At 43.4% G+C, this 14,816-nt stretch overlaps 1 protein-coding gene across 3 annotated transcripts in view; it reads left to right on the top strand.

The window, feature by feature from the left end:
• Window positions 1-10,935, top strand: part of tjap1 (tight junction associated protein 1 (peripheral)) — a 75,383-nt gene extending 64,448 nt beyond the window's left edge. For all 3 annotated transcript variants that reach the window (XM_020481595.2, XM_020481594.2, XM_020481596.2), the window contains one exon: window positions 3,870-10,935. In XM_020481595.2, the coding sequence (XP_020337184.1) occupies window positions 3,870-5,354 (1,485 nt within the window). In that variant the 3' untranslated portion in view covers window positions 5,355-10,935. The remainder of the gene's footprint in view (window positions 1-3,869) is intronic.
• Window positions 10,936-14,816: the final 3,881 nt, after the last annotated feature.

The raw sequence follows: 14,816 nt of genomic DNA, 5'->3' as shown, positions 1-14,816 counted from the left end.
CTTAGGACTTAGATAAGAAACTAGTGGGCAGAACTTGGTAGTTCTTGTACTGGGTCTACCGACTGAGGTCTAAGTCTAATTGTTGCAGCAAACTCTTTTTCGCAAAGCAAAACAAAACAAGTAAAGTGCCTTGGAAGACAAGGACACGTTTTTGAAAATCAAAGCATTAACCATTAGGAAACATCCCCTTGACAGTCATCACCCATTAGGAGAGCATCAGAAAGGTGGAGAGGAAGCATGACACCAGCAGATAAAAGCACACCAAAAGGGCAACATGGATAACCATGGTTACGGTGTCCTCCTGGGAAAAGATCCTGCAGAATGGACAGGCAAGCAGACAGACAGGAGGGCAGAAAGAGACAGACAGCATTGAGTCATCCTGTGTCCAGATGCGCTGCTCCCTGGGAGGTGGTCTGAAACGAAGCTGTGTATACAAATCATCTTATCAGGCGGGCAGCAGCCATCTGTGGGAGATTTAATGAATTCTGAAGATTGCCTAAGGAAACAAGTCAATTATACAGCATTGCAGAAGTTGCCCAGCAGCCCAGTCCTGAGGCTACTCGCTAGAGTGGATTGGCTGTCTGTGAGCACCAATTCACACTGCTGCACATGTAATTGTTCCATGAGAAAGCTCAGCTTTTGTCTGCCCAGGCATCATGCCATATATAGTATGCCCACTTTGCCTCAAACTGGCACTCTATTGATGCGTTTATGCTAATTGATAACATTTTCAGCGCACAAGCAGTTAATACAAAAGCGTGTAAAATGACCATGACTGTGGCCATCAATGGGCCCGTGCAGATTTACGTCACGGTGATTGCCTGCAGTGCCTGTAATAATACAGCCAGTGTTCTATAGGAAAGAATGGTCCCTGAAAAGGTCTCTAACTCACTGAATAATGTAACGCAATAGCTGTAGCAAAAAAAGTGTCTTTAGTTGAGGCTCTAAAACACAGTACCTTTTGTGTGCACATGGACTTGATGCATAGCTGCTTGTTAGCTCGTCACGACCAGTGATGTACAGTACCAGTCAAACGTTTGGAAACACCTACTCATTCCAGGGTTTTTCTTAATTTTTTACTATTTTCTACATTGTAGAATAATAGTGAAGACATCAAAACCAAAAAAAGAGTTAAACAAATCAAAGCTGTCATCAAGGCAAAGGGTGGCTACTTTGAAGAATTTAAAATATATTTTGATTTGTTTAACACACTTTTGGTTACTATATGATTCCATATGTGTTATTTCATAGTTTTGATGTCTTCACTATTAATCTACAATGAAGAAATTAGTAAAAACAATTAAGAAAAACCCTGGGACGAGTAGGTGTTTCCTAACGTTTGACTGGTACTGTATATAAACCTTGGATTGCTGATATTATGTATTGGCCAATGAGGCTTTGATGCCACCGGTTGGCCATATTGTCACGTCCCAGAAGGAACAGCATAAGAATTAACGTAAATCAACTAAATGTTTAAAGGACAAACATATGTATTTGTTGTTGTAGTGGGGATATTAACATTAGAACCTTTGAAAAAAGTATACTTTTAGGAGAATATTTTTTACATACAGTGCATTCGGACACCTTGACTTTTTCCACATTGTTACATTACAGCCTTATTTGAAAATTGATTAAGTAAAAAACAAATAAATTCTCATCAATCTACACACTATACCCAATAATGACAGTGAAAACAGGTTTTTAATTTGTGCACATTTATTGCAAATTTTTAAAAAACAGACCTTATTTACATAGTATTCAGACCCTTTTCTATTAGACTTGAAATTGAGCTCAGGTATAGCCTGTTTCCATTGATCATCCTTGATGTTTCTACAACTTGATTGGAGTCCACCTGTGGAAAATTCAATTAATTGGACATGATTTGGAAAGGCACACACCTGTCTATATAAGGTCCCACAGTTGACATGGCATGTCAGAGCAAAAACCAGCATTGTGCTGTGGGGGATGTTTTTCAGCGGCAGGGACTGGGAGACTAGTCAGGATCGAGGATAAGATGAACCGGGAAAAGTAGAGCGAGCTCCTTGATGAAAAACTGCTTCAGAGTGCTCAGGACCTCAGAATGGGGCAAAGGTTCACCTTCCAACAGGACAACGACACTAAGCACACAACCAAGACAATGCAGGAGTGGCTTCGGGACAAGTCTCAATGTCCTTGAGTGGCCCGGACTTTAACCTGATCGAACATCTCTGGAGAGAACTGAAAATAACGCTCCCCATCAACAAAGTACTGAGTAAAGGATCTGAAACTTAAGTAAATTTGACATTAAGTATTTTCAAAGTTTTATTTCAGAACATTTTTTGGCTTTGTCATTTTGGAGAATTGTGTGTGGATTGATGAGGGAAAAACCCAATTTCATCCATTTTAGAACAAGGCTGTAACGTAACAAAATGTGGAAAACGTAGAGGCGTCTGAATACTTTCCGAATGCACTGTATATGTTTAGCTCAAACTATAACATTTCAAAGTATGCATTAATGTGTCTATTAGAATAAACTTGGAAAAATAGACATTAAAAAATGCATTTCTATACCTTCCAAAATGTTTTTTAAATTAATTTTTTACAAATGTGAGTGCCAAGATGGAGGCGCAGTGGCTTCAACACAGCACTCCTTGTCAGTCAGTCATCTAGTGTATATATACATCATTGGTTATGACCTATGACTCTAGGGAGCCTGTTAGCTCTCTATATGTAATTGGCCCAGAGGTCAGGGGTATGTCATATTAAATTCAGGGGTCATCCTGGCAGCCCTGTGCTTTTTAATTGATCCCGCCCGGCTGACCAGAGGAAGTGAACAGGAGGAGGGCGGTCTGTCCGATCGTTGCTCACCAGGATCGTTAGGGCATCAGGCAGTGTGGGTGCTGTGGAATCACCTCTTCTCTCTGCCCATTTTCCACAAATCAATATCTCTGCCCTGCCTCTTCACACCCAGTATTACCGTGATAGAAGGGCCCTAGATGCCTGCCTTTTTCCCCCCTTTACTCTCTCTACTCACTTTCTCTTTCTTTCTTGCCACCCTTCAGTTATCTCATTAGAGGTGAGATTTTTTTTCTTCTCATTCTTTCTGCTATTTGTTTCCTGTGAATGGGGAGTCGGGGACAAGGAGACATTTGGTTGCCAGGGAAGAAAGGCAGCAGGAGACAGTCTCCTTCACAGCGCTGATTGAGGTTGAGATAGTCCTCTCTGAAGGCAACCCACCAGATAGATCCCTGCGTTCTCTTCCATTCACATATTCGGCATCAGACAGCCAGCCCAGTGTCGTGTCTGATCTGGCTGCCATGTGTTAGTGTCACTCACTGCTTTTACACAGGGAGGCTAATCCACTACAGGATCATAGCAGCTCTTTTATAAATAATCTGGAACTATTGACAATACTGACTCCACTCGTATCCCACTGAGATGTGCCGCTTTCTAATTTGGATCGGAGCACACAGTCCCTGCATAGGAGCGATTATGAGTGCTACATTTTAGCTACTCGGTTACGAGGTAAAGTTTTAAGGCTCATTGCATTTGACATGAGGTTGTAAATAGTCCCACTGCGAGCTCTTAGTGACTTCACCAGCTGCTTTTACAGCGCAAGTCGAGAAAGATTTGTCAGCCCTTGTGAGATGCAGGTTTTTAAAGTCGTTCCACTTAATGGAGGGAATTGGGAGGTATTGCAGTTGGGAGGAGTTCTCATTATTTGGTGCCATGTTGTTTATACAAGTTACGTCTGTAATATGTAGTACTTTTAGTGTACCACGGGACTCTAGTTTAAAATAGCCCTTAACTTTTAGATTTTGACATGGTCTTTTTTTTGCCTGTCTGTTGAACAGATGTCATGTTTTATGTTTGTCTCCTCTGTCTTCCAGCTGCCCTATGAGCTGCAGGACATGGTGAACAAGCACATGAAGGCCAGTCTGCCGGATAAGAGTTCCCAGGGGGCCCAGGGCCAGGACTCCGACACCATGAGCCTGACGCCTGCCGACGTGGTGCCCACCTCCGTCATTGCCCGTGTACTGGAGAAGCCTGAGCCTCTGGTGCTCAACTCTGCCCAGTCCAGCAGCAGCGCAGGCCGACCCCAGGCAGAGGACGTGTTTGTGCATGTGGACATGACTGGGCCCCAGGCCGAGGCAGGAAGAGGGGGTCGAGAGAATGGGGGTCCCCGCCACAGCAGCAGAGTCCCAGCCCAAAGCAACCAGGCACAAGAGCTCCTCCAGCAGAACGGAATGTGTCGAAGCCAGAGCAGCCTGTCAGCAGACGGCCAGCCAGGAGAGGAGGGTGGTGGGGCCTTTGAGAAGCTCAACCCCTACCCAGCCCCCCCTCCGCCCCATCCCCTCTACCCCGGCCGCAAGGTGATCGAGTTCTCCTCGGACGACAAGGTGAAGATCCCCAAGAACAGCCCCCTGCCCAACTGCACCTACGCAACGCGCCAGGCCATCTCCCTCAGCCTGGTGCAAAATGACGAGGAGAACGAGCGCCAGCGCACTGTGCCCAACAGCCCCGCTGTGTCGGACGGGGGCTGGCGCTCTGGGGCTTCCTCCTCCTCAGGGGGAGGGGGGCAGCGTGACCCCTGTCGCACACCTACTCAGCTGGACACAGCAGACCCCATTTCCAGTCAGTCCAGCCCCTTCAGCAGCCCCCCTCAGCCCCCTAGCGCCTTCGCCAGCTCAGGCAGCTCTGAGGAGGACCTGCTGGCCAACTGGCAGCGCATGTTTGTGGAGAAGATGGCACCATCCTCTGAGGGCACCCTGGTCAACCGCACCTCTTTCAGCAGCGAGACAGTCAAGGACCTGGAGAGGACCCGGACCTGCAAGCCAGGGGGCGGGGGATCCCACAGGGGGGCACTACGGGGAGCCTACTCGGACGGGGAGGAGGGGTCCTCCACTCGCAGCTGGACAGCTAGCCGAGAGTCCAGCCTGGACACTGACACCAGCAGCATGGCTGACCTCCGCAACAGGAGGGGACATTACGGAGCAGACTTCTCCACAGAGGAGAGCGAGCAGCTGCTGATGGCCCTGGACAACGACCAAGACGACACCAGTGGCGACACCGTGTCAATGGCCATCACTGTGGAGACCAGCCTGGCGGAGGCCAAGAGGAATGAGTTTGTGGAGGAGACGGGGTCTGTAGGCAGCTCTGCAGAGGAGAGAGACATCCTGCCCCAGGACTTCCCTGTCATAGTACCCAGGGTCCTGGCCGGGCTAGAGGACTACACAGAGAACACCCCTCCCCTCACGTCCAACTCCTCCACTTCCGGCCGACCCCTGAAGAGCCCAAAGAGGATGGGAGTCCACCACTTGCACCGCAAAGACAGCCTGACTCGGGCACAGGAGCATGGTAACCTGCTGGACTGAGACCTAGGGGACTTTTTCTCTCACTTCATATGTCGTCTGACAGACTAACTCTTCTCTGCGGGCTCTCTATCTTACCAGCAAGGAAGGATGATTTGAGTCGACCAACATACCTACGTGTTGGTCCTACCTTTGTCCGCGCTGCTGTCTCTCATGAGTTTAGTCAGGAAATATGCACATTCTCTAATAACTACATTCAATAACTGATTCTTTGGAGATCTGTGCAATGCCTGCCTGCCAGTTGAATGGCAAAGTTCATAGCGTTTCTTCTCTTGCCACTGTGAGCTGCAAACCTCTCCAGTAGCAGAACAAAGGGTCCTACAGGAGGTTCGTTTTTTTCTGTCTCTCAAACACTCCGAACTGTTGCCGGAGGAGAAGGGCGACTCCAGGATATAGCCATACCGTGTCATTTCCTGTGTGTAAACATCCAGCCAGTGTGTTTTCATGGAACAGCCGAGATGGAGCTACGATTCAGCTCATCATTTGAGATGATCGTTGATATGCAGGACTGGAAAACAGACAATGTGGATGGAGTCGTTGCCTTCTCCCTCCTGTGTTCTCTTTTGCTCTGAATTTGTGTTCCCCCTCCCTAGAGAAATGTTACGTCATGCAGGCATCTGATGACATGTGAACTTTTTCCTCTATCGATGAATGGGGGAGAGGTTGAGCACTTGCAAGTGCATGCTGTTGTCTGGGGTGGATTGTGGACTGGACCCCCACACAGACTCTGTGCCTATCCCTCTCTGTCTGAGGGGGTTTGTAACCCCCCCCCCCCCCCCCCAATGCCTAGAAATGTTCTGTTCTGACCCCCCTCTGAATTTCCTGCAGTGTGCACTGGTTTGTTGAGCACCCACTCTTAAGGGCTCTCTTCTCTGAAATTGGTCCACCACACAACAACTAGGAAGGTCACCCTTGATTCCAGAAATTCTAGGTCTCACTCTAAAGTTTATTTTCTAGATAACAAAAATACAGTATTCATATATTTTTATTATTTGATTTTGTTCACTTTTATTATTTCTTCAATCACTACTTCAAATAATTTACATTTTGGCCTTTTTTATTTTTAAGCGACCATTTTATGCCAGAGGTGTTAACTCAACTATTTATAGAGATATTATGACAATGATGATCTAGAACAGTCAATGTATTTGTGTTCTCTGAGCTAGGGTAACCTACTAGTGGTGTAACGGTACACGTATTTGTACTGAACCGGTTTGTACGGGGACCTGGGTTCGATCCGCACTGTGTACCCAAATGGATACATACATTAAAAAAATTAAATAAATATATATCTCAAAGTTGCAATCAAAATTCTTATCTTAATTTGTGCATTTCAAACCGTCCTTTTGCGAGGCGCAGCCGGGAACTAGTTCTGTATGGCGAGTGGTGTGGTCGATAAACCAGGAGGATTCTCCATCGTTTAAATCTCCAGTTTTGGAAAATGTTTGCTTCCTAGTAGATTACAACAGCGATGGAGAGGGAGAGTATGTCGCCGCTGCACAACGAGAAGAGCCTATGCAGCTGCCAACATCTCAAACATGTTGACACATTTAGGCCAACATCACCCCAGTATTCCTACCACTGGAGCAAGACAGAAACGCCAAAAAAAGAACAACTTCGTCTCTCCTCTACATTCAAGGAACCCTTCACAGCTGATTCTGACCGGCCACAGAAACTACAAGAGCGATGGGTATGTTTATAGCCGCGGATATGCGCCCATTTTCATTGGTTGAGAAAATTAGGGGTTTCAGCACCTGGTGAAATTGCTCGAGCAACATTACGATCTTCGCCCTCTCGTACCCATTTCAGCCAACGGGTAGTTAGTACCCGCTCTATATATAAGCAAGCTAAAAACCGAAGTTGTCAATGAATTGGCCAATCCCACCCTGTGTTGCGCTTACTAAAGATTGATGGGCCTCCAGGGCGACAGAGCGCTACTTATTAAGTGACAGCCCATCACATTACCCTGGAGTGGCAAATGACAAGTAGCGTGCTACAGACAGGCCCCCTTTATGAGAGTCACACAAGTGTTTGTTTTTCTCCTTGTAAGAAAACCTTATAGCATAGGCCTATACAATGTCTGAGCCATGTTTACATATTGATTTTACATGCATATTGCACTTTATTTTAGTGTTGATGAGTAATCGTGTGTTTTCATTTAAGAAAATACAAAGTGATATTCCTGGTTGTGCTCTCATCAGGTATTATGATACATGATCATATATGGAATCAGGAATAACAGCACTTTGTATTTTCTTAAATAAACAACAATTGATTTCATTTCCCCACTGTAAAACCGAACCATGACCCCCAAATGGCAATACGTACCAAACCTTGGGTTTGGTGAACCGTTACACCCCTATAACCTGAAGCTCTGTGTTCAGAGGGCAACTCATGTCGTTGTTGTGTGTAAATATTATTTCCAGAACTAGATACGGAGATATAACATTGGCTCTATAATTGAAGATCATTTCACTTTTGTTCTGTCATTGGATTTTTGTCATCACTGTATTTTCATTTCAAGAAACAAACAGGCCGGTAGTACTATTGGTAACTCTACTGTATATGGGGTATTACAATGGAAGACTCATCTGGCATGAAAGATGGAGTCAGTATTTTTCGGGAAGAACCAAGCCATCCATCTCCAGGCATTGTTTGTGGATGTGTTTTTCAAGTATTCATTGGGTTCTGGGTGAAAGTAATCCTCCTTGAAGATGCCTTCAATTCTCATTGTGTACCACTTCTGTGGGTAATGTATTTGTATCTCATACAGTACATGTGTCCAGACCATCTTAAGTGACCAGGGATAATGAAAGGCAAAAGGTCTGTGTGGTATGACAGCTGGTTGATGATGAGATTTGGGGTAATTGTAGCGTTGACAATATCCTAACCAGGAAAGCATTTTGATTTGGTGTATTACTCCGTCTCCATTGTGGGGCGTTCACCGAGGATGTCATACATATCTGATAAATGGCTTGCAGTATGTAACATTTATTTTCACTGTAGTTACTTTTTCATCCACATGCCTTTTATATGGATCGGGAATATTTATTAATTAATCAAGAGATTATTATTTTTATGATTTTATGAATTGATTTTGTGTACTTTTTTTCTTTTCATTTGGTCCATTATATTCAATTGACTAAGTGTTCTGCATTCAGCAATGTTGATTTTGTGTTCATTTTAATTCCATTTGTTCAGCATCAGACACTCAACTATGTAGCTTTAGTACATAAGGATGATTTACTGATGGGGGGGGTGATTTATTTTTGTTGCCCTTTCTAACAGCTCTTTGTGTGGTTATGAAGTCTACGATACAGTCCTGCTGTTTTATTGGTCCAAGATTGACCGCCCACAGTGGGAGCTCTGCAGTTGCATTCGTTATAAGGCAGTAATCCAGGATACAGTTGCACGCCTGGTGCGGTGTTTCTCAACCCTCAGACATGCTCGTGTCCACATGGTGTCAGACTCTAATCCGTCTGGTATTATATGTTCATGCCACCCTCTATGGGCTGATGACGGTGTAATATCATTTCAAGTCCATTGGCAGGCAGTGCATGCAAGAACACAGAAACCACCTGGAGAAAAATATATATATTCCTCCTTGATGTCTCTTGAGCCTGCCCTGTACCTGGTAGATGTGGGTTTCAGTCCCCCCTAAAATCTCTGTTCATAGACCAAGAAGTACAAGACATATCAAGGAAATGGAAACATTGTTCTGTTTAGTACTGTGCCGCTGCCGGTCACTGGGGTCATATTTGAGAGCTGTATTCCCTCCTGAGTGAGATGAGTCCCCATATCCCGGTATAAAAGGCTCTCCACATACTGTATCCAATGTGTTGGAAGCTTTCACTCCTGATCCCTGAATAATTCAACTCCATTGTGTTGTGTGACGGGACGTGGGACTGAGGGCTCAGAAATCCACCTCACTTCACCTATTTACAGCCTTTAAACATTTTTATTTTTATTTTAGCTATTTTATTTTTGCTTAGTCTGCTTATTGGTCTTTCCATGATGTCTAGATGTGCTGTTAATAGCCCGTAATTAATAGTTGTAACAACCCTTGGCTAAATTATTCATGTTTTATTACACTCAGAAATAGGTCTCTAATACTTCAAAAAGAGAAAGGAGGAATGGTAGTCTGTCATGGTCTTGAAACTGGAAATGTACATTTTTAATATTTAATGGGCTCATCAGATGTGCTGTAGACAAGGTTTTGTGCAAATACAAAAATCAAAATGGGGGGAGTAAAAGAGGATAAAATGTGCGGGGCTCTAATTTACTCGGCATTATAAATAGGCCTTTACATCTGGTCTCCTGCAACTTTAATGACTCCTCTTTCAAGAATATAATTGAACACATCTCTGCCCGACACATCGCTTCTTTGATCCAAGGTCACCTTCCCAGGATGCTCCAGTCATGTGGAGCTTTATAAAATTTAGTCTGAAATGTTGAAAAATGTCCGCTTCGTCGCTCTGATGCGGTGTAATAAACACACTGATAATCCCTCTGTGACGGTGACCGTTAACCGGTAGCTCACAGTTAATTTGAAGGTGTAGGTCTTAGTCAGAGCATGACTTAAACAGCCAGTCACAGTTGTCTCCAATACAATATTTACACAGTGCCAAGGGTTTATTGGAAATATTGATATTTGACTAACTGGAGCGTGAAGTATTACATTATGCAATTAGAAAACCCCGGCTCTACATATGAATACAGAAGCAGGATTTTATAGTGTAATCATACATTCTGAGCTTGGAAGTTGCATTTGTGCTCTCTCTCGCTCAGCATTAATTTCTGCCAGGTGACAAAGCCAGTCCCTGCCCAAGGGCGGTGTTATTGCAATGGGATGGTTCATGAATACTAATAAAGATGCTGTCTTGTCACATCAATGTATGCATCCATTGCTGTTTATTATTCACCACGTCTCCTTTTTATGGTGTTCAGTTGTCAAATGATCCCTTTGACATGAATGAAATACATGTTAAATACTCATGCCTAATTCAGGACTTTTATTTGGCTGGAGGTTGCCATTTAAAATATACGGTGTGATTGTGCTTATTGGGGAACAATACTGTTATACCTATCATTTGATTCTAGCGGACACACTGCCGTCTGGTACCTGTCGGTCCCAAACCAAACCCTGTCTAGCAGTCTTGCATGGAGTTAAGTGTCAATCAGATTATTTTCTCATACTAAGAAAAGTGTGCTCCGTTGAGTTCTTTGGTTGCATATTATCGCTCTCCTGATGCAGTGTCTGTTCATTCATAGCTTTGTAGATTTCCTTTTGATTTGTATGTAAGTGTATGCTTCCATGGTCATATGTATCATGTGATTTTTATTTTTTTTCAAAAGAAAATTACTTGGGACAGAATTATACAAAAGACTGTTAAAACTGAACTCATTTTTCTCTGAATTTAACTGATGTATATTTTAAAACAAATTAAATATTTTAAACTTAATTTGTGGTCTGGTTATGTAGCCATCTTTATGTTACCTCCAATATTTTTACTTGGTTTGTTCCTTTTAAGAGGTTAAAGAGCGACTGCCCTTGAAAATAAATCCGTCTTGTTTTGAAAACGGCCTATATGGCATTGAGTCAAACATTTATTCTAGTGACTAAATTGACAATAAGATAATCGATGTTAGTCTTGTCCAAAAAAGAGGTTTGCGAGATAGGAAAAAATAGTATTTCAGTGAATGAAGGGTACTGAAACAGTTTCTTGGGTTGATTTCAATCCTGCACACAACACAACCTGCAGTGCAGCTGCTCACAACCCTATCGTCAGGACAGTGGTCAATTTGGTTTGACATTTGATATCCCTATGGGGCTAGATGGGGACCATCAGTAAATTACACAATGTACATGGGCCAATCCTTTAAAATGTCCGTAGACTGGTTAGCTGACAACGTCACAAACGATGCGCACGCTTCAATGGGGCAGAAGCCTGTGTTGTGACGAGATGGCCAGCAACAATGAAAAGAAGCTGCAATGTGGGGAATCGTAGATGGCTCGTTTTAAATCTTGTTCTTGATACCATGTAGTTGGTGTTTTGTCACGTCAACTCCAATATGGTTAACATTTGCGAGCTAGCCAACAACTGCAATGATGTATGAGAAGTCCTCATTGTGCAAATGTATTTGTTTACATATTGTCAACCATCTAAGCCAACCCTGTCTGTTTTGCCCCAAAGTTGCACATGCGTTGGCTTTGTTGCTAAACAACCAACTCACCTATAGCTCAACTTCAACGACTTAACTTCAAACTAACTATAAATTGTAGAAATTCATATACTTTTAATATTCGTATTTAAATGAGACAACTAAAAGATGTGCAACATTAAAATAGTGTCCTATTTTACATGGTGTAATTTGTTGGTCCATTTGATGTCAAACAAGCTGCATTTCTTAATGAACGAGTCTAAATCAGGAAGTTCAGCTCCGTTTTAAACATTGACACATTTACCTTGGAAGATTAGAACAGTAGCTCTTAACTAAGGGTTCCCCCTACTGATATGACTCATCCTGGACTTGCAGTTAAGGATCACTTTTAAAATGTTAGTACAGCTCGAGGTGGAGTTTTCCCTGATAATAATACAAACAGAAAAGCCTAAATACTTTACCCTCCTGTTATACATTTGTGAATGATTTAATGTATTCATTTGGTGGACACTGTCCATTTTGTTTAATCATTAAAAAGACTATACCAAGGGACTTTCATGACCTTGTATATGAGGTATGCACAATTCCTTTTCAATATCACACCATCCAATGTTCTCACAATAGTAAAACCTAGGAAATTGGAGCTCTATCCAAAGAAGATCCTGTAGCAGCTCAAATTAGATTTATGGCTGAAATGCCTTCATTGCGTGAGAGAGAAAGGGGACGGCGATTTTTTTTAAAAATATTTTTTTAAAGAAATCCTAATTGAATTACATGCCGGCATTAGAGATTCTCTACGTCATCGGATTGCATAGCAGACGAGATGTTATCATTGCCAGCAATGCAGCGTTCGTTTGGCATGGTCCAGCAGTGAACCAGCCTGCCTCCCTGTGGGCATTCTGTTCTCTGTGGCATCCAATGACGACTGCAACAGGGTCAGCAATCTGCTTATGAAAAGTGTAAGTAGCCTACTTACAGTTGCCGTCACAATGATATACAGTGGGGAGAACAAGTATTTGATACACTGCCGATTTTGCAGGTTTCCCTACTTACAAAGCATGTAGAGGTCTAATTTTTATCATAGGTACACTTAAACCCAGAGACGGAATCTAAAACAAAAATCCAGAAAATCGCTGATTTTTAAGTAATTAATTTGCATTTTATTGCATGACATAAGTATTTGATCACCTACCAACCAGTAAGAATTCCAGCTCACAGACCGGTTCGTTTTTTCTTTAAGAAGCCCTCCTGTTCTCCACTCATTACCTGTATTAACTGCACCGTTACCTGTATAAAAGACACCTGTCCACACACTCAATCAAACAGACTCCAACCTCTCCACAATGGCCAAGACCAGACAGCTGTGTAAGGACATCAGGGATAAAATTGTAGACCTGCACAAGGCTGGGATGGGCTACAGGACAATAGGCAAGCAGCTTGGTGAGAAGGCAAACAACTGTTGGCGCAATTATTAGAAAATGGAAGAAGTTCAAGTTGACGGTCAATCACTCTCGGTCTGGGGCTCCATGCAAGATCTCACCCTGTGGGGCATCAATGATCATGAGGAAGGTGAGGGATCAGCCCAGAACTACAGGGCAGGACCTGGTCAATGACCTGAAGAGAGCTGGGACCACAGTCTCAAAGAAAACCATTAATAACACACTACGCCGTCATGGATTAAAATCCTGCAGCGCACGCAAGGTCCCCCTGCTCAAGCCAGCGCATGTCCAGGCCCGTCTGAAGTTTGCCAATGACCATCTGTATGATCCAGAGGAGGAATGGGAGAAGGTCATGTGGTCTGATGAGACAAAATAGAGCTTTTTGGTCTAAACTCCACTCGCCGTGTTTGGAGGAAGAAGGATGAGTACAACCCCAAGAACACCATCCCAACCGTGAAGCATGGAGGTGGAAACATCATTCTTTGGGGACGCTTTTCTGCAAAGGGGACAGGACGACTGCACCGTATTGAGGGAAGGCTGGATGGGGCCATGTATCGTGAGATCTTGGCCAACAACCTCCTTCTCTCAGTAAGAGCATTGAAGATGGGTAGTGGCTAGGTCTTCCAGCATGACAACGACCCAAAACACACAGCCAGGGCAACTAAGGAGGGGCTCCGTAAGAAGCATCTCAAGGTCCTGGAGTGGCCTAGCCAGTCTCCAGACCTGAACCCAATAGAAAATCTTTGGAGGGAGCTGAAAGTCCGTATTGCCCAGCGACGGCCCCGAAACCTGAAGGATCTGGAGAAGGTCTGTATAGAGGAGTGGGCCAAAATCCCTGCTGCAGTGTGCGCAAACCTGGTCAAGAACTACAGGAAACGTATGATCTCTGTAATTGCAAACAAAGGTTTCTGTACCAAATATTAAGTACTGCTTTTCTGATGTATCAAATACTTGCCATGCAATAAAATGCAAATGAATTACTTAAAAATCATACAATGATTTTCTGGATTTTTGTATTAGATTCCGTCTCTCACAGTTGAAGTGTACCTATGATAAAAAGTAGGAAAACCTGCAAAATCATCAGTGTATCAAATACTTGTTCTCCCCACTGTAATTAACATTAATGACTGCCCTAAACTATTGTATCATGCCACTAGGTGTTGGGCCCTCAAAGCATATATCCAGCAAGGGGTTCAAGTGTAACAGGAGGAGATACACTGAAAAACAGGCTTCTGTTGTCCCTGTCACTTAGCAACTCGGGAGATTGATCGTGATATCCATCCCTGGTTCCACTCATTATTTAGCTGTCCTATGGGAATGGAGCACTGAAAGGGGTTAACACAGTAAATGTCTGTTTTCATTTATGCGCCCCAACATCAGAAACGTACCTCACTGGATTACTCAGATCAGTGAAAAATAAGATTATGGTCTCCTTAACTGATTACCAGCGAAACTGAATGTGAACTGTACAAGTGATTGGTTTATGCTTACAGTACATGAGAATGTGCTGGTCCGGAATGGGCATTGAAAGTCATTCCTGCTCTCTATTTTTCATTCTGTGTCTAAGACATTGTGCCTCTTAACGTTGGCTTGTTGTACCCTCAATCCACAACATCAAAGAAAGAGGCGTTAAGACGAGGTTAGAAAGAATGTCCTATAGAATGTCACAATATGGATAATATTGAGGTTTAGTATTCTGTCCATAACATCCCTAAGCACACTGGAGGCGTTTAAAATGTATTGATGTGGAGGTTTGCAAAAACATTTTTTTCAATAGAATGTCGTAACATGGATGGATATAGGCCAGTTAGAAATTAATTTAGGCAAAAAGGGCTCAAACAAGGGGATTTGATGGGGATGAAGT

The sequence above is a fragment of the Oncorhynchus kisutch genome, linkage group LG4 (genome assembly GCF_002021735.2).
Source record: "Oncorhynchus kisutch isolate 150728-3 linkage group LG4, Okis_V2, whole genome shotgun sequence".
Classification (NCBI taxonomy): Eukaryota; Metazoa; Chordata; class Actinopteri; order Salmoniformes; family Salmonidae; genus Oncorhynchus; species Oncorhynchus kisutch.
This window is presented reverse-complemented; position numbering and strand designations above follow the sequence as displayed.